General features: G+C 27.6%; 10 protein-coding genes across 10 annotated transcripts; 3 read left to right on the top strand and 7 right to left on the bottom strand.

Moving 5' to 3' along the window:
* Positions 1–515: 515 nt before the first annotated feature.
* Positions 516–1,262, top strand: OCT59_028528 (uncharacterized protein; the record flags this gene model as incomplete). Its single annotated transcript, XM_025308912.2, has 2 exons — positions 516–575; positions 672–1,262. 2 exons carry the CDS (start codon positions 516–518, stop codon positions 1,260–1,262), a joined length of 651 nt encoding a protein of 216 aa, XP_025179975.2.
* A 1,765-nt stretch (positions 1,263–3,027) lies between these two features.
* OCT59_028527 (uncharacterized protein) lies at positions 3,028–3,749 on the bottom strand (the record flags this gene model as incomplete). Its single annotated transcript, XM_066147348.1, has 3 exons — positions 3,028–3,382; positions 3,519–3,590; positions 3,667–3,749. The coding sequence occupies 3 exons, from the start codon at positions 3,747–3,749 to the stop codon at positions 3,028–3,030; spliced, it is 510 nt and encodes a 169-aa protein (XP_065994062.1).
* Positions 3,750–4,191: 442 nt separating this feature from the next.
* OCT59_028525 (uncharacterized protein) lies at positions 4,192–5,912 on the bottom strand (the record flags this gene model as incomplete). Its single annotated transcript, XM_066147346.1, has 6 exons — positions 4,192–4,313; positions 4,548–4,700; positions 5,029–5,088; positions 5,167–5,277; positions 5,367–5,425; positions 5,896–5,912. The coding sequence occupies 6 exons, from the start codon at positions 5,910–5,912 to the stop codon at positions 4,192–4,194; spliced, it is 522 nt and encodes a 173-aa protein (XP_065994060.1).
* OCT59_028526 (uncharacterized protein) lies at positions 4,238–4,591 on the top strand (the record flags this gene model as incomplete). Its single annotated transcript, XM_066147347.1, has 1 exon — positions 4,238–4,591. The coding sequence occupies one exon, from the start codon at positions 4,238–4,240 to the stop codon at positions 4,589–4,591; it is 354 nt and encodes a 117-aa protein (XP_065994061.1).
* A 539-nt stretch (positions 5,913–6,451) lies between the features above and the next one.
* On the bottom strand, positions 6,452–7,327 carry OCT59_028524 (uncharacterized protein; the record flags this gene model as incomplete). The annotated part of the gene is made up of 1 exon (XM_025310675.1): positions 6,452–7,327. The coding sequence occupies one exon, from the start codon at positions 7,325–7,327 to the stop codon at positions 6,452–6,454; it is 876 nt and encodes a 291-aa protein (XP_025179977.1).
* A 2,318-nt stretch (positions 7,328–9,645) lies between these two features.
* Positions 9,646–9,960, bottom strand: OCT59_028523 (uncharacterized protein; the record flags this gene model as incomplete). The annotated part of the gene is made up of 1 exon (XM_025325689.2): positions 9,646–9,960. The coding sequence occupies one exon, from the start codon at positions 9,958–9,960 to the stop codon at positions 9,646–9,648; it is 315 nt and encodes a 104-aa protein (XP_025179978.2).
* A 1,347-nt stretch (positions 9,961–11,307) lies between these two features.
* On the top strand, positions 11,308–13,009 carry OCT59_028522 (uncharacterized protein; the record flags this gene model as incomplete). The annotated part of the gene is made up of 5 exons (XM_066147345.1): positions 11,308–11,826; positions 11,922–12,142; positions 12,422–12,792; positions 12,881–12,919; positions 12,996–13,009. 5 exons carry the CDS (start codon positions 11,308–11,310, stop codon positions 13,007–13,009), a joined length of 1,164 nt encoding a protein of 387 aa, XP_065994059.1.
* Positions 13,010–15,906: 2,897 nt separating this feature from the next.
* Positions 15,907–16,152, bottom strand: OCT59_028521 (uncharacterized protein; the record flags this gene model as incomplete). Its single annotated transcript, XM_066147343.1, has 1 exon — positions 15,907–16,152. The coding sequence occupies one exon, from the start codon at positions 16,150–16,152 to the stop codon at positions 15,907–15,909; it is 246 nt and encodes an 81-aa protein (XP_065994058.1).
* Positions 16,153–17,046: 894 nt separating this feature from the next.
* On the bottom strand, positions 17,047–19,634 carry OCT59_028520 (uncharacterized protein; the record flags this gene model as incomplete). The annotated part of the gene is made up of 1 exon (XM_066147342.1): positions 17,047–19,634. One exon carries the CDS (start codon positions 19,632–19,634, stop codon positions 17,307–17,309), a length of 2,328 nt encoding a protein of 775 aa, XP_065994057.1. The 3' UTR covers positions 17,047–17,306.
* Positions 19,635–21,664: 2,030 nt separating this feature from the next.
* On the bottom strand, positions 21,665–24,411 carry OCT59_028519 (uncharacterized protein; the record flags this gene model as incomplete). Its single annotated transcript, XM_066147341.1, has 1 exon — positions 21,665–24,411. Exon 1 carries the CDS (start codon positions 24,395–24,397, stop codon positions 21,665–21,667), a length of 2,733 nt encoding a protein of 910 aa, XP_065994056.1. The 5' UTR covers positions 24,398–24,411.
* Between the last annotated feature and the right edge of the window lie 165 nt (positions 24,412–24,576).

Genomic DNA, 24,576 nt, shown 5'->3' with positions numbered 1-24,576 from the left:
ATGAATTATGGAGTGAAATGGAATCTTATTGGAATAAACTTGGAGAAAATCATGAATTAGATCTTATAAAATGGATGCATAGGTTTACAAATGATATGATTTTTAAAATTTCGATAGGAGAAAGAAATAATTCTATTACTTCTTATTATCATACCCTCGTACCTGAAAGTAATGATTTAGACAAAAAAGAAAAAGGAAAAATCAATGAATCAGAAAATTTTATTCAATCATTTGAATTGTTAATAAGAGGAGCCATTTACTTTTTTTATTTTAATAAATTTATGCGTCATTATGTTCCTTTTATTCGTGGAAAAGCAATTAGTTTATTAAAAAATAGAGATTATTTATACGAAAAAGTATATAAAATTATTAAAAAAAGAAGGGTTGAAATTGAGAATACACCATGTGAACAACTTCTTCGTAACGATATGTTGACATCAAATATAATCGCAAATACACCGCGTGATATTGAAATTGTGAGACATGGCGATGTTGATGCCGATTTGTTAAGACCGATGACTGATAAAGAAATTTTGGGTAATATACTTGATGCCGTTGGCGGGGGAACTCATAGCGTGAGTAAAATTTCATTTTGTTAAATATAGTACTAAACAGCAGTATGTACAGTATGTACTACGTATTTACTTAAAAAATTCATTTGAAATTTTTAGGTTTCGAATTTATTTTGCTTTATTATATATCATCTTGGACATCATCCAGAAGTGGTACAACGATTACGACAAGAATTCGATGAAGTACTTGGAAAGGATGTTACAAAACCCATAACACATAATGATATCGATAAATTGCAATATTGCGATGCAGTTATTAAGGAAGTATACCGTCATTTTCCTATAAATTACTCACTTGGTCGTGTAAATGTTGAAAAAGATACGATAGGAGGGCTTTGTTGGCCAGAAAAAACTTCGTTTTCAATACTTTACTGTGCAATAATGAAACGAAAGGATTATTGGACTGATCCCGAAAAATTCGATCCTGATAGATTTTATAAAATTGATGAAAGTAATAAATATTTACTTGAAAAACAACACGTTAAAACTGCTTTCTCAGTTTTTGGAGGTGGAATTAGAATCTGTCCTGGGAGAAAATTAGCGATGATAGAATTAAAATGTTTATTAGCCTTAATTTATAGAAAATATGACATTGAAATGGCAGATCCAAATGCACCACTTAAATATAATTCTGATTTAATTACAGTTTGTAAAGAATTACTTATTAAAGTTAAACCAAGAAAATTTTAAAATAACTAATAAAGATTTAGTTTTTTAGTTGTATTGAAAATTATTTTTTATTATGATTTACTAAAGAGGTTCCATTGATCTCTGACTTCTAAAAAGAAATACACAAAGAATACAAAGAAAGTCAGAAGCATATTAAATGGCAGATTATTCAGATAATGAAATTTTGTAAAGGAATAATAAATAGGGGTTAAAGAGGCTATTTTTGTTTCATTATAAAAATATGTTGTTTCTTAAATCAAATAATTAATAATTAATTTCAATGGCGTAAACACATATAACACATGGGTCACATGCAATAAAATATGCCTGATATTTAATTTTATTTAATTTTCTCACATTTTTGAAAACTCGAGTGCATGTTGGTATTTCAGAACTGGTTATCTGTCATTTTTATTTAATTTTTTATATACAGTGACTGTATTTGCGTATTTGGATGAACAGCAACCATCTTCCGACTCTTCCGTCACTTTTCACCCACGTGATCACGCGATCATAGTATATCGGCTTTTTAAGCGTGTGAAATCATATTTGTCATGAACATATAGCTAATTTCTTAGTGCCGTAATGCCGGCCAAAAGCCATGCGGTGGTGAAAAAATACTGGATAATAAGATCTTAATATTATAATAATTTATAATATTAAAAAAAATTATTTGTTGTTACTTTAAACGATACGCAACTTTCTTATAAGGAAGTTACTTGTAATGTTTCTATTATTATTATTATTTGATGATCTGAAATAATTTATAATAAGTAGTATAAAAAAAATAAATGTAAATGAAGATAATATAATTATTATGCAATGCGAATATAATTTATTCAACAAATATTGAATTCCAATTTGGAATTTAATATGTATTTTAACATCGATTATAATTACAAATTTAATAAATAATAATTTTAAAAATAACATAGCAATTATCAAATTAAATAATACATTGTGTATTTACAATTTATTTCACGATATTCTGTGAATAATAACGAGAATAATGAATCAATATAAAATTACCGATATATTTATCATTTTTAACAATGAATCAGTATTAAAAAGTTTGGAGGAACATACTGCAAATACTTTTTAATGCTATATATGTACAATAAATTAAATACAAAAATATTTTTTTTAAATTTAATTATTTTATATTATAATTTAAGATGACGTACTTACTGCGCATGATGTTCGATATCGCGCTCTGCGCATTTCAGGTGATCGATCTCACATGAACGGTCTATACTACCACCTCGAGATCTTTTGTTCTAAGCACACAACCTAAACGATAAGATTCAGTCCCTTAGGACCTCACTCTATATAATACCCTACTAATTTTCTATATGACTCGTCTCACATGATGGACTTTGAAGATTTTGTCTTGCAATGGATAGGCTTTAAGACTTTAATGCCTGGTCATGGAATGAGTGCGGTTGATCCGCTTACCTCAGAAAATTCAGTCACGTGTGCGTTACAATTTGTAACCTCATCTGTATTGTTGGCCTTTGGGGGAATCATCCTATAATGTCCTGAATAAGATTGAAATTGCACTTGCGCTATAAGTAACTGCTTAGATTCTATCTATTCTAATTCCCATAAATAGTGTGAACGTTTTCTGACGCAAGTGATCTCGTTGTATAACAATGTTCTCGCCGATTGATCATCAATGTTGTTTGTAGACTTGACATCCTTGATCCGGCCCTCATACGCCTTGTAGTAACAATACCGGCATGAATTTCCTTTTGTCGGACCTTCATTGCCACCCTAAATAGATCAACTATATTTTGCGCTGTAACTTCACTAGATCCTGTATTCCTGTTAGAATCGTTTCTAAAGAGAATTCGGGAATCTCCATATCAAATACTATCTTGGCCCAGGAACAATTGCTTTTGGTGCAAGCAGATACTGGCTCATTTCTCAAGCTTTGTTTCATTTTTTGTTTATAAGTGATTTTTTGGTTGATAGACACTTCTGGGATATCCTTGGAAGCTACAAGCGCTTCTGTATTCGATTCTATTTGGGAAGATACCTTCAGTATCGAATCATCTTCTCGAAGGTTTTTCTCCCGCTTCCTCCGCCTTATCCCATCACTGACACTTCTCTTATGCACTTCACCCAGAAAACATCCACTGCTTTATCCTCCAATGACTTCTGCTCGCTCATGCATGATGGTGAAGAGGGTTGAGAGGCATTTTGCACGGTATTATCACATTAGTTTACAACAGGGCTAGGTATATTAACGGGCTATTCCGTCGAGATAGAACATACACCTTGCACATCCGCCTTCTTTGGTTTCCGTCAAACCGAGGCTCTGTCTCATCAATAGTATTCTGCTCATCCCTGAATCATTTCCTTAGAAATAATCTCAATCTCATAGTCTGTTTTCGATACCATTACCTCTGGTAATACCTCTTACCTTCTCTTTTTCTCTGGACACGAGGGAAGTTCGTGATTGGCAGGATTAAGGAGAGGTTTGCAACTTAATTTCTTCAATATCATGCCTTAATTTTGCTACTTCAGCTTTGAACTCAGTATTTTCCTTAATAATCTGTCTCAACTTCGCGTTCTCAGCCTCAAGTTCAGCAAACTTTACTAATTTCTTTTAAGTTCAGAAATCTCGGCATTCTCGGCTTCAAGTGTTTCCTCAATAATTCAGGCTCCGTTGCTAAACTGTCATGATCGGTAACACTGTTTATACACTAATGTTCAAAAAATGAAAAATCATGTGCGCGTTACAATTTGTAATGCCGATCACTTTTTGCTAAGAAAAAAATTTATTAATACATGCAAAATAAATATAAAAGATTGGGACTACGCCAGAACACATGAAGAAGTTACTACATTTCTATCCTAAGCATTCACTCTATGAATAGCCTATCCCTATCGATTTTATCGCAAGATCGCCTGTTGACCTTACTCTTTTACTCCACTTTGTGAATCTTCAACTGGCTTCTGCGCCTCCTTCAGCAATTAAAACTTCTTCAACCATGACCTGCATGCTATCACTTTTATACACGGCACTAGCGGGTTCTGATAACTTAAACGATGGCTTTCCCACTTCATCTAAAGTATATTCCATAAAGTATCATTCTCTTGCGTCGGTAACCCTGTCCACAACTAGTCCATCATCTATTTCTTCGGCTTTGCGCTTACGACCCGTCAATGACGATTCCATTTGTACAGATCCCTGGGTAAATCTCTTCATAAAATCCTCCCTCTTAAATTCTACTAAACCAAACATCCTTCCGGTCGATCGACACTCTATCGCACAATCGAGGTTTCCTTATCCATTACGACCTTCAATAAGTTTTTCCGGTATGATTTTGAAATCATCCTCATAGAACGAGACTCCACTAGCTAGATAGCAGTGAAAATAAATAGATTTCGTCGCCTCATATGCCATGTCGAGTGGAGTAATCTTTGACGAAGTTTCAATTCGGTCATTAGGTTCTTAACCGCGGTTCGAGATATTTCATCTTTTAATTCTACGCAACCACATAAAAAACGGGGTACACATCGATACTTGGACTCGGGTCATCGCTAAGCCCATAGAGTTCGCACACTTTTGGGAAGGTCGCTGAATGGATTTGATGGCGTCTCAATAAATACAGTAAATTTAATTGACACGAACAACTGCAACATCTCTTGGAATGAAGAATCGTTCCTATGTGAATATCTATCTCATCACTCATAAAGTTTGGTTCTGCTCCATCATTTTCAAGCGCTGGTGGTGTGTACAATTCACGTATGTAATCTTTGAGGTCTTTGAGAGTCGTACGTTCGATATTCACTGTCCACTTGGTTGACTTCCGTTTCGGGCTAACAACAACATCAAAGCCTATATTGTAATGGCCTGTTAGAACCGAAAATAAAGTTTTCACACGACCCTCGACTCTTTTCACTATTTCTTACGTACCATACACAGACTTGTTCTCCAACAAGCAATTCTTGTTCACGGCAGAGCGGTTTACACGGGCGGTTCGACTAAGACATGAATATGTTTCTTGGGAGGTGTGAGTCAGGTTTTCTATAAAAAAATAAATAAAATACGTTACATACCTAATTTTTTGCGGGAAAGTTGGCTGAACTTCCACATACTCCTACATTCACATTTACCTGAAAGACTCAAAGTTGGACTAACGCCTGGCGATCTCGAAATTACAAAGTTCTTAGCCCTTCATAGCATATGGTTTTGTCGTCATTATTAACTTATAGGGTGGGCCCTGTGTTGCAACTAGACACTCTTTCACATTTTTCTCACATTTGTTCGGGAAAAAAATAGACAAAGGTTATCATACATAATTTCTTTTCTATTATATGTGAAAATTAATATGTCGCACAATCCTGTCTTGTGATCCACCTATTTTTTGTCGCACAGGCACATGCATGTGTAAGCAAAATAATTCCATCGACTGACTAAAAATTTCATATTGGACGAGGTACATTGTTACCTGTCTAAGATAACCACTGAATGCGATAGGAAAATCTATGAAAATTATATAATTTAGAACATTTACATTATAAAGATTATCAAGTAGTTTGATTCAAAAATATTTCTTTTGCCAAGTAATTTTTATCTTTAATGGATATTTCATTTTTAAAGGACATTATTAATTATTCGAACAATCTCATCAGTTGAAAATACTTTGCAAAATGCTGCATGATATAAAAATTTTGTTTCTATATAAGAGCACTATTGATTCATTTGGAGAATATTTAAAATCCCAAATATTTCTTTGAATGAAATTTTACAATAAGTACAATTGATTAATATGAATGTAAAAGCAGTCAGTTGGAAGTTGACAAAGCATTTCTTTTTAGAGAAAGTAAAAAAAAAAAAATTTGTAATATAATTCATTTGCTTTTGGAGACTCCGAAGTTCATCTCATAAAAAAATTTTTTCCGTTATTCGATGTCCTATGCATGAAGTTACTTATATTTTCGTTATTTTTCCCATAAATGTATCATATTCACGGAAACTTAGTTGATCGATAAGTGTACGTTAATTAATGTTAACTTAAAAATTTTGTATAGTTTTTATTTAATTATCCGTTCATAAAATTCTCGAAGCACAAAGTAAATAAACTGTCATTTTATATGTAAACCAATCGTTTATTAATTTAGTAAATAAATAGTAATAAATTATATTAGGTAAGTATTTAGTGATAATAGTAATAAAATAAGTTATTGTCTTAATTAGTTTAAAGTTTTACAGCCTCATTTATTAGTTTCGTGAATTCGTCGTGAGCATATATGGGTGAATTAGATAACCCTTTTGATGAAGCGCTTGTATTACCAATTACCCAGCCTGTTTGAGTTTTATTGTCATAGTTTCTAATCCAAGGGCCTCCGCTTGAACCACTTCCGGTATTTATAGGTACGTATCTAAAACTACCTGATCTAAACGAACTCCCACTCCATTGGCAAAGGGAACTTCCATCTTTTTTACAATTTTCAATTTCACCATTTACTGGATAACCTATTGCAGTGATATTATTAACTGTATCTCCCGGATTAGTATCCCAGTCAAAACATCCTGTTCTGTCTTGCAATTTACCCTGATCGTAATTGAATTTAATCATGCCGTAATCATAATAATATTTATTATTTACTACTTCTACAGAACCTCCTTTAACGGGGATAGCAACTGGACATTCACCATTTTGAAACCCGGGGCAAAAAACCATATTTGAAGACCAATTATTATTTTGATTATAAATACAATGTGCGGCAGTAAGCCCGATATTTCCATTGTCAGTCCTAATTACACTAGCAGTACAAGCATAATTTTTACCATCGCCGGTGTTATGAAAAAATAATTTTCCATAAGGAACATAAGGATTAAAGTTCGCTTTCTTCACTAATAACCGATTTCTTTTAGTACGAAAATTGGGTTTATTATTATCAGATTCATTATTTGTTAAGGGTATTGCATCTCTCATTCTTTCAGGTGTCCAATAATCAATCGTATCTTCGATATCAAATACTTTAGTAATTATAGAACCTGCAACCGTATATTTTGAATTAGTTATGACTGTCAGTACAATCAATATGTAAAATATAAATTTTTCATTCATTTTGAAATTAACGTTAAGAATTTAGGGTTAAAATAAGTTATTAAAAGTGGAAATAAAAAAAATAAAACTAGTAAAGATAAAATATGTCTTCACAGATATATAATGTTATGAAGTTATTTTTTTTGCAAAAAAGAAAAAAAACTCAATATTTATATTTTTCTTTACTCGTGACTCAAAAAAACCTCGTGGTTTTTTGTGACTGTAAATCCTTGAATTGACAATGGAATATCAATTCAAGAAAAAATTTTTGATTTCTTTTTAAATTTAATTATTATCACTAAGAAAGGAATATCTCACACTACTCTCCAATCCCTATAAAAATTTTATCCGTTATTTCTGTAAATGCTTCATAAAAATGTACCTTTCACGGCATTCACGGAAAATGTGATATAAGGTTATTAATTTCGGGAATACTACGGAAAAAGAAGATGGAATATAAAACACGGATCGACTTTTTTTATAGGGGATATTATTAAAGGTGCTAAGAATGAGGATCGCGCATGTAACATTAGGTTGCGCTGTCAGCATAGTTTGACAAAACTATATAGTAAAATTTACTATTTTTTTTTGTGATCGTAATGTTGACTATTATTAAATGAATTTTTCAAGAAGTTTCCAAATAAGATTGATGTAATTCCCCACCTGAATTCTTTTCACTATTTTTTTTTCAAAAATTCAGCCAAAGTATCATGTAATAGAAAGCTTTTTCCAATAAAAAATTATTTAAGTTTCGACAATAATAAGTATTTACTCTTGAATAACATTTCCATAAGATAAAATTTTTTTCTTTAGTATTTTTTCGGAAAAGCTAGATATTATGTTATTCTTTGTATTTTTTAAATTTTTTAATATTTATTGAATCCTAATTAAATGCCAAAGTTATCGAATATTAAAAAATTCGAGATTTTTTCCGAATTTGATATCATATTAATTGTTGATCAATAAAAATCAATAAGACAGATCATTTTAATATGTTATTTTAATTTATAACACTCGTACTAATTGGTAGATTATCATGTGATCTACTAATTTTACAAATTTGAATTTTTTTCTTTTTATATTAAACTTTATTAGTATGAGACACGCACGTAACGCGACATGCCCAATATAATATCATAAAGTAATTAAAGTATCTAACTATCTATCTAAAACAAAATACAAACAAGAACCGACTAACGCATTTCTTATCTCAATATCCTATCACATTTTACTATAAATTCCCAACATACTTCCATGACGAAAACCTAGCAGCGAATCCCTGAAGATTCCGATCCCAGTCGTATATATCCCAAGAACAAAACTCGTCCCCTGCTTTCTGAAAAACATTTTACCGAATAAACCTAGCCGGGACACAGCGACGCAGTAGGTACGGTGATGCCAATCCAATCCAAATCCTCGAAAACGATCGGGATTTACAAATTGAATTTCCTTTTTTGCGGGCTATTTTTTTTCCTGCATAAGGCTGCATTTACGAGAAATCTATCTAATAAAAAAATTCTGTAACATTTAGATTGCCCTGTATAAATAATTTAATTTAAATTGTGTAATGGGTGGTCTAGAGTGTGGTCTAGTAAAAAAAAAAAAATATGAAAATCTTTCCTTTTTTAGATAATTTTGATAATTCCGGTCAGAATTATATTTCTTATTATAGCAATTGCTGGCATTATCATAATTCCGGCCCTGAAAAAATGCGTAGTAAAAAAATTTTTTCATTACCTGACCTTATATATATATTTCTGTTCCCGGTAAATTATAGCATTAATACCAAATTGCAAATCATTGCTATTTTATTACTGAAATTAAAAAAAAAATTAATTAGCCTGTTTATCGATTACTAATACTTATTATAGCTATGTACTCTTTTTATGATTAGATTGAAAGTCCTGAAAGTGTGATCCAGGATGATCCAAAGTATTCATTCCGATTTCCGATATGGTCAATATTTTTTAAAAAAATTATATTTTTTTCGTCAATAACAATAGGATACAATGTAATTTTTTTGGTATTAATAATGATAACTTTTTAATATTATTTATTCAATATTAAATTTTTTTTTGATAATAATAAATTCCACAAATACATTATTTTTATTAAGATGTTCTTTTGATAAATCATAAATCATCAATACATACTTTATTTATCTAACCCTTTTTTTTTAAAATAACGCGTTTATTAATTTATTAATTTATTTATAGAAAAGATTACATAAACATTAAAACACTTAGAAAGCAAATTAAAAATTAATTTACCCTCTATAACTAAAGTATTCAAACAATACCTATATACTAAAATCTATCTAATCTAATCTAAAATATAAACTAAACTAACTTTGGCATTAAATTCCAACTTTTCGTATCTTTTCCCTCTGTGAACCTACTAATTATTCTATTTTTTGTTACTAATTTAATATTATTTTCTCTCTTTTTATATTTTGCATCAATTTTTAATTTTTTTTTCTGATTTTCTAAATTTTTATCTTCACTCTCAATGTCTTTAGCTTTAAGTTTTCTAACTCTTTTATCTGATTTTTTAATACCTAAACTCTGTTCTATCTCGTTAACTTCATTACACCTTTTGATCCAAAATTCCTTTTTTAAAGCATCAAAACAAAACATCCAAAGTTCATTCATCATTTCTTTCTCATCTTTGTCTTTTGATATCGTATTAAATTTACAATTATAAACTCTTCTAATCAATTCCCAATATTTCTCTTTTCCGATCAGAACTTCTGATTTTTCATATAAAATCTTTAAAAACTAAAATTTATGTTCTGTAATAATTTAACTTTCTCATGCTTTTCTTCATTCAATAAATGTTCTTCAAAATCACTAATCAAACGTTCTATAACTTCTTTAATCGTTACCTCATTTTTTCCGCAGATCCATAAATGATCTCATATGTCAGCAAATCCTTTAAAAAATTTCCAATTTCATATGAACGCTCCATACATCTTAACTTTCAATATCTCATGATGTACAGTTATTTCGATTAGTAATAAATTTCAGCGTTCTATTCAAATCAAATTCATTATATAAAAACAAATCTTCCACCTTCCTACTATTAAGCATTTCATTTTTTCAAATTAATTCAGAACACTTTTACGCAACGCTCTAAGGCCTCCAGGAATTAAATGTTTTTTCCAATAAAGATTTAAATCATCAAAATACATCACTTCGTCTATATATTTCATCGTAAATATCTTAAGATTCTCCATCTTTTTTTCATTATTTAATTCTTCTCTCAATTTTTTATTTATCTAACCCCTAGGTATAAGCTTCACGTTAATCATATTGATAGTTATGCCGGGAATAAAGTCATGTGATAAGACCAGAACATGTGACGACGATCTATGTTGCTTCGTAACATATGAATATGATATGTCAAATATACTAGGTCATGAATTTGATAACCCGAAAGTTATTAAGAAAATGGTTGGGCTTTTTTCTTGAAATTTTATATATAAAAATGCCGAAACTTTTTATATTCAAATTATTAAGAAAAAAGTTCAAAAAAAAAGTTTTTATTTTTTTTTTTAATGAAAAAATGTTTATTTCCCATTTCTTTTAATGAAAAAACGTCAGGTTCGACGTTTTTTAACTAAAAAAATAATTTTTATTTCTTTTAATGAAAAAATGTCGTGTTCGACGTTTCTTATTTTTTTTTTTAATGGAAAAACGTCGAGCCAACATTTTTTTTTGTTAAAAAAACGTTTTTGATTTTTTCATCGGAAATTATGATTATTTAATTATTTTATTTCCAAATGGCGCAGTAAACAATAAAATGTCCAATCACATGACGATTTTATTGCAGGGGGTACGAATAACAAAAGTGGGGGTACGAATAAATAAAAAATGATTTTGTCAATCGCTGCTGTGCACGTTTTAAAAGGCCGTCTTTTTTTTTTTTTTTTTTTTTAAAAAAAAAATAATTTTTTTTACTCCATTTAGATATAAAATTGAAGTCACATTTATTAATACATTATGGAAGAATTTATGCTCAATGATGATGTGTTTGAGCAAATAAAAGATTTTGTCCATAAGAAACTAACTGAAGAACAAAGTTTGTTAATTGATAAGGTAATATTAAATGAAAAATTAAAAATATGTTATAAAAATAATGGTTTATGCAAAGAATGTAAGCAACCTAGAGCTTCTTATTATTGGTGTCAATGTAAATTTCAACAAAATTTTAAAAATTGGACTAGTGGAAATCATGAAGTTGACAAGTTTATTCAAAAAGTACAACTTAAAGCTAAAGATTTTGAAGACGTTTTAGAATGGATTGAATATGATAGATTTGAAAATGTTGAATACTTGGCAAAAGGAGGATTTGGAACTATTTATAAAGGAATTTGGAAAGATGGACGTATAGATAAATGGGATTTTGAGAATAATAAATGGATAAGAAGTAAATATTGGTTTAGGAAATATAAGGATTTTCCAGTTGTTTTAAAATGTTTACATAATTCTCAAGATATTACATCCGATTTTTTAAGAGAAGTTAGTTACTTATTAATATAGTAATTTCAAGATATTGTCCTATTTATAAATGTTAAACCGTCTATTAATAATTATTATTATGGATTCTTTTTTAGATTGAAAACCATATTATGATTCCAACGACAAGTCGTATAGCACACTGTTTTGGCATTACTAAAGATCCAGAATCTAGAAATTTTATAATAGTAATGGCATATGTAATAAATGGTAGTTTAAGACAACATTTAAATAATAGTTTTAATTCAACAAAATGGGATGAAAAGTTGAATATTTTACAAGATCTTTCACGAAACCTCAAATATATTCATGAAAGCGGGTTAATTCATCGTGATTTTCATTGTGGTAATATATTAAAAGAAGACACAACTACTTTAATTACTGATTTAGGATTATGTCGACCAGTAAATGTAAAACCATCCCAAAATGAATGTAAAGAACTATATGGGGTATTACCTTATGTAGCACCAGAAGTTTTAAGAGGAAAAGAATATACTCAAGAAAGTGATATATATGGATTTGGAATTATTGCATATGAAGTCTGTACAGGGCTTCCTCCTTATCATGATATTGCTCATGATAAATTCTTAACTATTAGCATTTGTCAAGGACTTAGGCCAAAATCAAATTATAAAATTCCTCAATTAATTTTAAACATAATTAAACAATGTTGGGATGCTGATCCTTTAAAACGACCTAAAGCAAGTGAATTAGAAAATTTATTACGCAATTTATGGAGTAAATCATGGGTTTATGGTGAACCTGAAATCAAAAGGCAAATTGAAGAAGCATATAAAATTAATGAGAAGTTAACTTCCTCTTCATTATTATATAATGGACCTACTCTTTCATATACTACAAATCCTCAAGCAGTTTACATGAGTAGGCTTTTAGATTTTAAAAATCTTCCAGAACCAAAAAATGCTATTGATAATAAGGATGATGATAATTTATTTGGAGAATATTCAGGTAATTAATTTCCTAATTTAACTTTACAAAAATCATTTCTTAAATATTTTTATTGATGTATATAATTATTTTTTTTTATATATTATAGAATCAATAGAAGCAATAGATTTTACTAAACTAGACCTAGGTACTTATATACATTAACTTTTTACATAATTTATTTTATTAATAATATTATTTAATAATTTATTTTTCACTTATAGATAAAAGTAACTGAATTAAAGAAAGGAAAGGGATCTTGGATATAAATTTCTTTATTATTTACTATTTATTTTCTTTAACATTACTACAGTATGATATTTTATTGAAATATATTTTTTATAATTAAGTAAAAGTTGTTCAGTAGGTTTAAAACTATTAGAATATTAATTTTATAATAGTATACTTAATACTTGTGGAGTTATTTACATTTTTATAATAGTATTAAATAAAGTATTTATAAAATTATATGAAAAATAAATACAATGAATTGTATGTAGTTTGTTATAATAAGATTAACATAATATAAAATACAATGTAATTTTTACTTTGTTACATTTTTATAAGTTACTCAACCCAAAAGTAGGTCAAAAACCTATTATGACCTGGCCCAAATTTTTAGTTCAGGTTGGATCGGGTGAGATGATCCACTAATTAGATATTTGACGGTTGAAACATGGTGATTAGTAAATTAATTAGGTGAAAACTAAAAACACTAGGGGGAATGGTAAACAATTGTGAAGAACAAATATGTTAAATAAATTTAAAGCAAATATAGAAAATTCGTTTAACGTGTTCGAGTTGGAACTAGTAACAATTGTAGTGGTGGTAATTATACTTCCTGCTGATGATAATAAAGTTGATTTATATGTTGATAATATGAGTGTTTTGCAATGTTGGAAAAACTTTGATAGATACCGGTAATTAGAATTTTACTGCCATATGCAGTAGGACTTTGTCCCTTTAGTAATTTTAATTGTATTGTTTAAACAAATAAACTAAATAAATATATAAATTGCAGTCTTTTTTTTTAAATTTTAATGAAATAAATTCTCAGGTCTGTACTAGTTTCTATTAACAATTAATAACTGAATAAAGTAAATTATATGGTTTAATTTTAAAAATAATAGGTTTTTTTTAACAATAAAATAAAATTTACGTTTTGTTAGATCATTTCTGATCATCAAATAATTTTATAGGTAATTCGTATTATTGTATAGCCATTAAATTATCCAGCCAATTGATTTAAATTTTTTTTTATTTTATCTTACGTAAAATAGCCATATACGAGATACATATGAAATCAAAATAATTTTATGACTATTTTGAAAATTAAAACGATTAAACATTTTTATTTTATTTAAAAAAAAACATCCAAAAGAAAAAGAAAAGAACTTTTTTAAGATCGGACTGCGGATGTTTAGAATAGTTATTTAAATAGTTTTTTGATTTGTGTAATATGAAACCATGACATACCTGCGTCTGATCAATGAGGATTATTTTCATAATTATGAATAGTCATAAATTTACGTTATTCTAGAATGAAAAATATATAGAACAAAATATAAGTAAGTTATATAATTAAACCTGGAAATTTTTGCTATTAACTAGAAATTTTTTTGTATTGGTAATTATACTTCGATCGTGAAACCATTTGTATGTATTTATTTCTTTATTGGCAAAAAATTAAAAAGCTTATTTTATGTACTTTAATATTATTATATATTATAACAAACTATTAAGGTACTACATTTTACTTACTTTCACTATAATAATTGACTTGTTAACTAAATAGCTTTTGTTCTTATACATTACAAGTATTGTTAAAAATACTACAATATGTATTATGTCCAATACATTGTGTTATGATTCAAATATCTCCAAGTTCTAGGTTGGTTTGGCGATGTTTTGTGCTCTAATGTCATCATTAATCTTTTCCAATGATTTAAATTTGGTGATTCCTCTAATAATACATCCTTTACAAACCTTATTTTGTTGTCGATATGACATGTTAATAATTTTTTTAGAAAAGAAAGGTGTGGATAATCAATGTGCGCAGATCATGTGTAACATGGTGACAAATCAGTTTTTTTTATGAGTGATCTATTCTATATTTATTTATGGTTAGAATAATTTCGATGAAAATTTTCGTGGCTAAATCAGTTCCGGTTAATGAAATTTTTGATTGGATTTTTGCTAATGAAAAGGTTTAGTTTTTCTTATTAATAAACGAAAATTTCTAATAGGACAATCAAATGTACATATGCATGAAAGGTTTTGGCTAAGATCTGATTTAAGAAAAAAAAGTATAAATACGTTTTTAACAATCTTTTTTTCTCACATTAGTCAGATAAGTCAGCCATATACAGTATAATTGAATCAGGTGACAAACCATATTTCATTAAACAATCCATTCTGCTAATGTTATTCCAAATCGGGCCATAAATGAAAAAAATCATATACAGACAGTAATTACAGTATGATGCTGAGACGTTGCTTTAATTAAAATGACTAAATATTGAAATATTAAATTAAAAAAAAAAATAATTGATAAACTCATCACTTTTTTTTGTGTCATTTTTTTTTTGGTTCTAAATCAAATAAATCCTCTCTCACTCTCTTGTTTCTAAAAATAAATAAGCATACTCAAGAAAAAATAGTTATTATGACCCTTACAAAGCCACATCTAGTTATTACTATTTTTATCGATGTATAAATATTTATATTTTTTAACATATTTTTTTATAATAAAGCAGTAAAATACTTTTATTCAAAAAAGTCTCTTTATATATATGTATACATATCTGAACGTATATTACGTATATTATAATAAACTACGTAAAAAAAAACTATTTAAATTCTTTTCTTTAGAGTCGCACTGCAATTAACACAAAAACAAAAAAGTCGGTACCATCAATTTGGCACCCCATTTGCCTGATCGGCAAAGGATATAAGTATCATATAACCTTATTCATCGCGTCTCAAATGCATAGGTTATATCCTCTATGAAAACCACGGTTTTTATTGGCCAATATTAAGCAGTGTTCATGTGACCTTATAAGCGCGGACATTTTTGTCCTCATAATTTATGGACATTTCTGTCCTTGTAACTTGAGGACAATTTTATCCTAGTAATTAAGGACATTGTTGTTCTTGTAACTTGAGGGCATTTTTGTCCTTGTAACTTGAGGACATTTTTGTCCTCATAATTTTGAGGACATTGTTGTCCTTGTAAATTTGTGTATATTTTGTCCTTGCAACTTTGAGGACATTTTTGTTCATGTAATTGAGGACATTTTTGTCCTTATAATTTGAGGACACTTTTGTCCTTATAACTGAGGACATTTTTGTCCTTATAACTGAGGCCATTTTTGTTCTCATAATTGAGAACAATGACTGAGTAACAAATGATTCTTCATAATTGCTAGGTGCGTAAGATGTTGCACCTGAAAAGTCGCAAGAAATGTATTCTGTATTGGTTACACTTATTTGTTGTTATTTATGATTCATCGTGGCAACGGAATCTATATCAGACATTTTTTCTTTAATACTAATAGAAAGAAACTAATGGAAATAATAATAGGAGAAAATAATTTAAAAATAAAGTTTAGACATTAAAGTAGGATAAAAAAAATTTTTTTTTTGCGTGTTAATCAAAATTATTTGGATAACTTACAGTATATAAAAAAATTTATTTAAAGTGAGAACTGAATCAAAAAAAAAATATTTCTTTTTTTTTTGATACAGGAATTTCTACCGTACTTTCAAGACAAAAAAAAAAGGAAAAGAAAAAAAACCTTTTTTTTTCAAAGAGAAGAAACTAAATAATAAAAAAGTAGATTGTCAGGGTTTAAAAGATATCGGATTCAGAGTCATGTGAGGTTGCCATCTGTCGATGATTTTGTGATTTTGTGACACAAAATAAAAAGCAACTAGTGTACATTATCAATAATGCAGGTAATACCAAAAATAATTACAAAACGTTTGGGATAATAATTTGTACGCCCATTCTAGAAAATAATTTAAAAGATTAGTTGATTGGTGATTGGTGATAATTATGCAAATCTGTAGTGACACAATTTCGTTCAATGAAGGCAAATTAAAAAATTGGGAAAAATCATTTTAAAACTTTATTTTTAATTTCTTTAACAAATGAAGAATTGAATGACAAGCTACACAAAATCCGACGGGAAAACTTGAATTTTCGTTGCCTCGTTGCTAAAATAATTGGGTTGGGTTTTTTATATATAAAACTTTTTAGCTGTATTAATATATATATATATATATTAAAATAAAATAAATTTATTTTAACATATGAAAAAGTTTTTAAATTTACATGCTTTTTATATAAGTTAGGCCTTCCTTGTGGCAAAATTACGACTTACTTTCATAACCAAGATATGCCTGTAACATTTAAATACGTTAAACGCAGTAAAGCATGTGACTTTACGTAGAATAGAATAAATAGCGATGTCTATTATGTATAAAATGTACTATCTATCTATCGACTTATCAATAATAATAAAGATTAATTATTATTCGAAAATAGTATCTAGATTCTCTATAACAACGTCTAAATATCCATTTTCTACAGCTTTGTTGTACCAATAAATAGAATTTCCTATATTTTTATTAGTCCCTTCACCATGTTCATATAAATATGCAAGACTTTTTTGTGCAAAAATATTCCCTCCTTCTGCAGCCATCTTATATAATTCAAATGCCTTTTCTTTATTAATATCATCAATTCCAATTCCTTTCTCATAATAATATCCAACTTTATATTGAGCGTCAGCAAATCCCTGATCGGCTGATTTTTTATAAAATTCACATGCTCTAATTTTATTTTCACCAATACCCTTTCCTAGTTCATGAAATTCCCCTAATTTACATAATGCATATTTATTATCATTTTCTGCAGCTTTATGATACCAATAATTAATTTTATCTAAATCATATTCTATTTCATCAAAATTATCTTGGAAATCACCACCAGCTGCCTCATTATATAATTCAAATCCTTTTTCTATATTAATTTCTGTTCCAATACCATTTACATAACAATATCCGAGTTGAAATTTTGCTTCCATATGTCCGTTTTCAGTTGATTTCTTATAATATTCAAATGCTTTAATTTCATCTTTATTCGCACCATTTCCTAACTCATAACATTCACCTAAATTATATTGTGCAAATTTACATCCATTTTCTGCTGCCTTATTAAACCAATATAAACTTTTTTCCACATTTTTTTCCGTCCCTTCACCTAAAAAATATAAAACACCAAGATTATTTTGTGCAATCTTATGCCCTTTTTTAGCTGCTATTTTATATAGCTCATATGCTCTTGACACATCAACTTCAACCCCAATCCCTTTATCATAACAATATCCAAGTTCAAATTGAGCTTCTAAATACCCTTGCTCAGCTGAATTTTTACAGTATTCAAATGCTTTAACTTCATTTTGTTCAACTGATGTACCAAATTTATAGAAACAAAATAATTCATATTGTGCTATTTTATGCCCATTTTCTGCTGCTTTAGTATACCAGTAAATGGCTTTTTCATAATTTACTTCTAAAATATCTCCACTTTCATATAAACTTGCAAGATTATTTTGTGCAATAACATGTCCTTTTACAGCAGCAATTTTATAAAACTTTAGCGCTTTTAATTTATTAATTTCAACTCCAATTCCATTATCATAACAATATCCAAGTTCAAATTGAGCATCCAAATATTCTTGGTTGGCTGATTTTTTATAATATTCAAATGCTTTTCTTTCATCTTTATTTACACAATCCCCATTTTTATAAAGATTACCTAAATTATATTGAGCAAATTTATTTCCATTTTCTGCAGCTTCGATAAACCAATAAATAGCCTTTTCTAAATCTTTTCCTGTTTCAATTTCATTTAAATAATAATTACCTAGTTTATTTTGTGCAATTGAATATCCATCCTTAGTAGATTTAATATAATATTCAAGAGCTTTCTTATCATCTTTAATAATTCCTATTCCATTTTGATAACAAACGCCTAAATTATATTGCGCACGTAAATTTCCCTTATTAGCAGCTTTAAAATACAATTCAAATGCTTTATTTTCATCATTTGTTATTCCAATTCCATTTTGATAACAATAACCTAAATTATTTAATGCATCAGAATTTTCCCCTTCTGCCGATTTTAAATAATATTCAAACGCTTTAAAACTATCCTTATTTTTTCCCATTCCAAATTGATAGCAGTAACCTAAATTATTTAGTTCTTCCAATTCTTTCTTTTTAGTATAATCTATTTGATTTTCATTAAAACCATTATTATCCAGTAATTCAAAGTATTTTTCCATAGTATTTATCTCATCTTTACACAAATTTATTTCCAATCCATTAAAAACTTCAAACTGGTTATATGTCATTACATTCAATTCTTTTTCAATTAAATTCTTCTTATTACAAATAATATCTTTATAATAATGAATTGATATTAAATATTTCGCAATAATAATATTAAGTAATTGATACATACTAGAAATTAACTTTTTATTTTTATAATTATTAATTGATAATAAATATAATTTTAAAGATTTTTTTTCTTTAACAACATAACCTATATTATGATTATAAAAAAATCCTATTAAACTTGAAAACCAATTATCACTTTCTTCATGTTCTTCCATTAATTTTAAAATTATTTCAGGATTTTTTTCATTATTATTAAAATAATCTTTCGTCCATTCCGTTAAAATATTTTCAAATTTAGGATAATATTTTATCTTTATAACCTGACGATAAAAATCTTTTAAAAATTCTTTTAAAAAATTTTCATCACCTTTTGTTATAGTGTTACTAAAAGACATTTTTTTTTTTTTTTTTTTTTTTTGAGGAGTTTTTGTAATCAAAATTTTTTTTTTAAAAAAAAGAAATAGAATAGAAGTTGACTTTATATTCGTTACAAAGAAAAAATAAATCGGGTAATGAGATCAGCAATCCGCTTGTTGCCTTTTTTTGTAATGATTGTATTGGTCTGGCGTAAATAATTTTGTGTTACACTCGTATATTAAATATATGCGCCTGTGTATCAAAATTACATCATACAGTAATAAGCTTCTGTTTAAAAAGTATTAGATCTTGAGCGAAATCTTTTAGTATTATTTGTATCATTAATAAAGGCATCATATCTAATAAATATAAATAAGATATCATACTGTACGCCCAAAAGAGTTTTTGAATAGCCGATAAGGCGATAACTAGAATTAGTGATCAGGAAAACTAGTATTAATTTTGTCCAATTTAAATGTATACACATATTATGGGCCCTATTTTATTATTCTAATGAATGCAACAATACTTCATTATCACTAATACATTGAAAATAGCTGCCACAAGAACGTGTGAAATGAAAACTTCATTAATAACCAATAATTTGATAATTAAGCCCACATATCTGTTGAAATAGAAAGAGATGAACGGAAAACGTAATATATCGCACGTCGATAAGTATTTACCTTAGTACTTTGACATGACCGATAATATTTTTGTTATCTTATTTTATATAGAAGAGTAAATATTGATAATTACAAAAAAAAATAAGCTAAAAAGAAAAGCCAATCACTAAAATTAAACTATGCTAATTTAACCTATTAAACAATAACAATTAAAACAATAACCACTAAAAACAGACTGGCTCTTTAAAATAAACGATTACTCTAAGGAATGCGTGGCACCAGACGATTTATAGAATATCATGTACAGAGTGGAAAGATAAATCGAAATTCCAAATAGAAATCCTGTTTCACTATAAAGAAAGTTCGAAGACGTCAAAGAAATTCAGTATGTAACGTTCATATTGAGTTTGGAAAATTGTTTGATATGATCGTAATGATAGTAATTGTATGTGCTGTTTGTTGGTTGATACGGCGTGCGGGTTGCAACTTAATTTGAAAGAAAATTGTGATTCCACTGTTTGAAGAGTTCGAATAATTGTGTCATATCTGTCAGTATAAAGCTGTATAATGAAAGGCAATAGTTAGGTAAAAATCCTCAAGCGTAGAAATTTCTTACTGAGTTCTTTGAAATTTTATTACATTTGATTGTATCTGGGGCAACGATTACAGGCCGTCAGCTTCCAAGGTAAGCAAGTCGGTTAAATGTTTTTTAAAACGTATGGAGAAAGTTTTCTTATTATATTCATTACCAAGTAATTAGTTTCTAACTTTTAGCCGTAAATCGGTATCTAAGTAGAGATTTAATATTATAAATCATTTTACGAAATTTCTCATCATACGGTTGTACAATTTTAAGTTTTAGGGAGTATCGATCTAACTATACATGGATCCTGATTCAATCAGAAGCTTGCTCAATATTTACCATTGTATATATTGCTGTAATTTAAAATGACTTCAAAGAAATAAATAGTAAACAAATTAACATAACTTTTGAATATACATACAGTATGTGATGTTTATTCTATTTATACCAAACATTCAATGGATAATAAACCCTATAAATATTTAATAACGTTACCCCTATAAAAAATTTTTCAGAAAAATTATCACGTGTTTGAGTTTCTTCAGAATAAAAACTAGAAAAATGATCATTTATCGGAATTTTTTTATAGGGTACTTATGATTTTGAATCACCAATTGGAAATTATTTTCAAAACCTCAATGTTATTAAACAATAAATAACATATTTATTAATTGTAAAAATGTTAAAACAATAACAATAGAATAGAATGAATAACGTTTATTAAAAGTATAAAATATACTAACTATTTGTTCAAAAGAATAGATTCTCTTTAACGTCTAAATATCAATTTTCTACAGCTTCGTCGTACTAATAAATAGCAATTTCTATATTTTTGTTAGTCCCTTCACTATCACTATGTTCATTCATATAAATACGCAAGACTTTTTTGTGCAAAAATATTTCCTCCTTCTGCAGCCATCTTATATAAGCCAAATGCCTTTTCTTTATTCATATCAGTCCCAACACCATTTTCATAACAGTATCCAAGTTTAAATTGAGCATCAGCAAATCCTAGATTAGCTGATTTTTTATAAAATTCAAATGCTCTAACTTTATTTTCCCAAACGCCCTTTCCTAATTCATAAATCTCACCTAATTTATATAATGCATATTTATTATCATTTTTTTCTGCAGCTTTATGATACCAATAATTAACCTTATCTAAATCATTTACTATTTCTTCAAAATTTTCTTGGTAGTTATTGCCAGCTGCCTCATTATATAATTCAAATCCTTTTTCTTTATTAATTTCAGTTCCAATTCCATTTACATAAAAATACCCAAGTTGAAACTTTGCACTTATATGTCCACTTTCAGCTGATTTTTTATAAAGTTCAAATGCTTTAATTTCATCCTTATCTACGAAATTCCCTAATTCATAATATTCACCTAAATTACATTGTGCTACTTCATATCCATCATCTGCTGCCTTCTTAAACCAACAAAAAGCTTGTTCTAGACTCTTTTCAGTTCCTTCACCATTTTCATATGCGAGTCCCAAGCTATTTCGAGCATGATTATGCCCTGCCTTAGCTGCTATACTATATAATTCAAATGCTTTTACTTTATTAACTTCAGTTCCTATACCATTAGAATAACAATATCCAAGTTTACTTATGGCATTTAAATAACCTTGATTAGCTGATTTTTTATAATATTCAAATGCTTTTCTTTCATCTTTTTCAATACCTTCACCATTTTTATATAAGAACCCAAGATTATATTGTGCAACTTTATGACCATAATCAGCTGCTCTTTCATATAATTCAAATGCTTTTACTTTATTAACTTCAGTTCCAATTCCTTCATAGTAACAATTTCCAAGTTCAAATTGAGCACTCGGATATTCTTGATCAGCTGATTTCTTATAATATTCAAAAGTTTTGATTTTATTTTTTTCTATACCTTCACCTAATTTATATAAAATTCCAATATTATATTGTGCAACTTTATGACTATTATCAGCTGCTTTTTTATATAACTCAAATGCTTTTACTTTATTAACTTCAGTTCCGATTCCTCCATAATAATAACATCCAAGTTCAAATTGAGCGTCCACATATCCTTGATCAGCCGATTTTTTATAATATTCAAATGCTTTAATATCATCCTTTTCAACTTCTTTTCCAGTTCTATAATAATAAGCTAAATTATATTGTGCTATTTTACACCCATTTTCTGCTGCTTTAGTATACCAATAAATAGTACATTCGATATCTTCTATATCTTCATATAAAATACCAAGATTACATTGTGCAATAATATGTTCTTTTTCAGCAGCAATTTTGTATAATTTAATTGCCTTTAATATATTAATATCAATTCCAATTCCTTTTTCATAACAATATCCAAGTTCAAATATAGCATCTAAATATTCTTGATTGGCAGATTTTTTATAATATTTAAAAGCTTTTCTTTCATCTTTATTTACACCATCACCATTTTTATAAAGATTACCTAAATTATATTGAGCAAATTTATTTCCATTTTCTGCAGCTTCGATGAACCAATAAATAGCCTTTTCTAAATCTTTTCCTGTTTCAATTTCATTTAAATAATAATTACCTAGTTTATTTTGTGCAATTGAATATCCAGACTTTGCAGATTTAATATAATATACAAGAGCTTTCTTATCATCTTTATTTATTCCTATTCCATTTTGATAACAAATACCTAAATTATATTGTGCACGTGAATTTCCTTCATTAGAAGCTTTAAAATATGATTCAAATGCTTTCTTTTCATCTTTTGTTATTCCAATTCCATATTGATAACAATAACCTAAATTATTTTTTGCATTAGAATTTCCACCTTCTGAAGATTTAAAATAAAATTCAAATGCTTTAAATTCATTTTTTTTAATTCCAAATCCAAATTGATAACAATATCCTAAATTATTTAATTCTTCTAATTCTTTTCTTTTAATATAATCTAATTGATTTTCATTAAAATCTTTATCATCATCATCATCATCATTTATCATAGATTTAAAATAATTTTCCATAAGATTTATTTCATCCTTAAATAAATTTATTTCCAATCCATTAAAATTTTCAAATTGATCATATGATAATACATTTAATTCTTCTTTTTCATCAATCAAATTCTTTTTTTTATCAAAAATTATATCTTTATAATAATGAATTGATAATAAATATTTTGAAATAATAATATTAAGTAATTGATAAATAGAAATCAATTTTTTATTCTTATTATTATTATAATAATTATTAATTGATGATAAATATAATTTTAAAATTTTATTATCATCAATAATAATATTATTATTTGTATTTTTATCATCATCATCATCTTCTTCTTCATTTTGACCTTTTATAATAATATTATTATTATTTATATAAAAAAATCCAATTAAACTTGAAAACCAATTTTCATTTTCTTTATGATTTTTCATCAAACTTAAAATCATTTCAAAATCTTTTTCATTATTATTAAGATAATCTTTTGTCCATTCTAATAAAATATTTTCAAATTTAGGATAATATTCTATCTTTATAATTTGACGATAAAATTCTTTTAAAAATTCTTTTAAAAATTCTTCATCATCTTTTAAAATATTATTTAATGACATCGCGTTATTAAGGTAAAGGAGAATTTTTTTTGTTAAATGTAGTTCAAAAAAAATTAAAGGCGTTTTTCTTTACTCGTTTGACGTTTCACGTCCCGAAAAAATAAAACTCCAAATGGAAGTGATCGATGCTTACCTAAAAAAAAAAATTATTACCAATTTTCTAAAAATAATAGTGACAC

Source organism: Rhizophagus irregularis, chromosome 8 (assembly GCF_026210795.1).
Source record: "Rhizophagus irregularis chromosome 8, complete sequence".
Taxonomy (NCBI): Eukaryota; Fungi; Glomeromycota; class Glomeromycetes; order Glomerales; family Glomeraceae; genus Rhizophagus; species Rhizophagus irregularis.
This window is presented reverse-complemented; position numbering and strand designations above follow the sequence as displayed.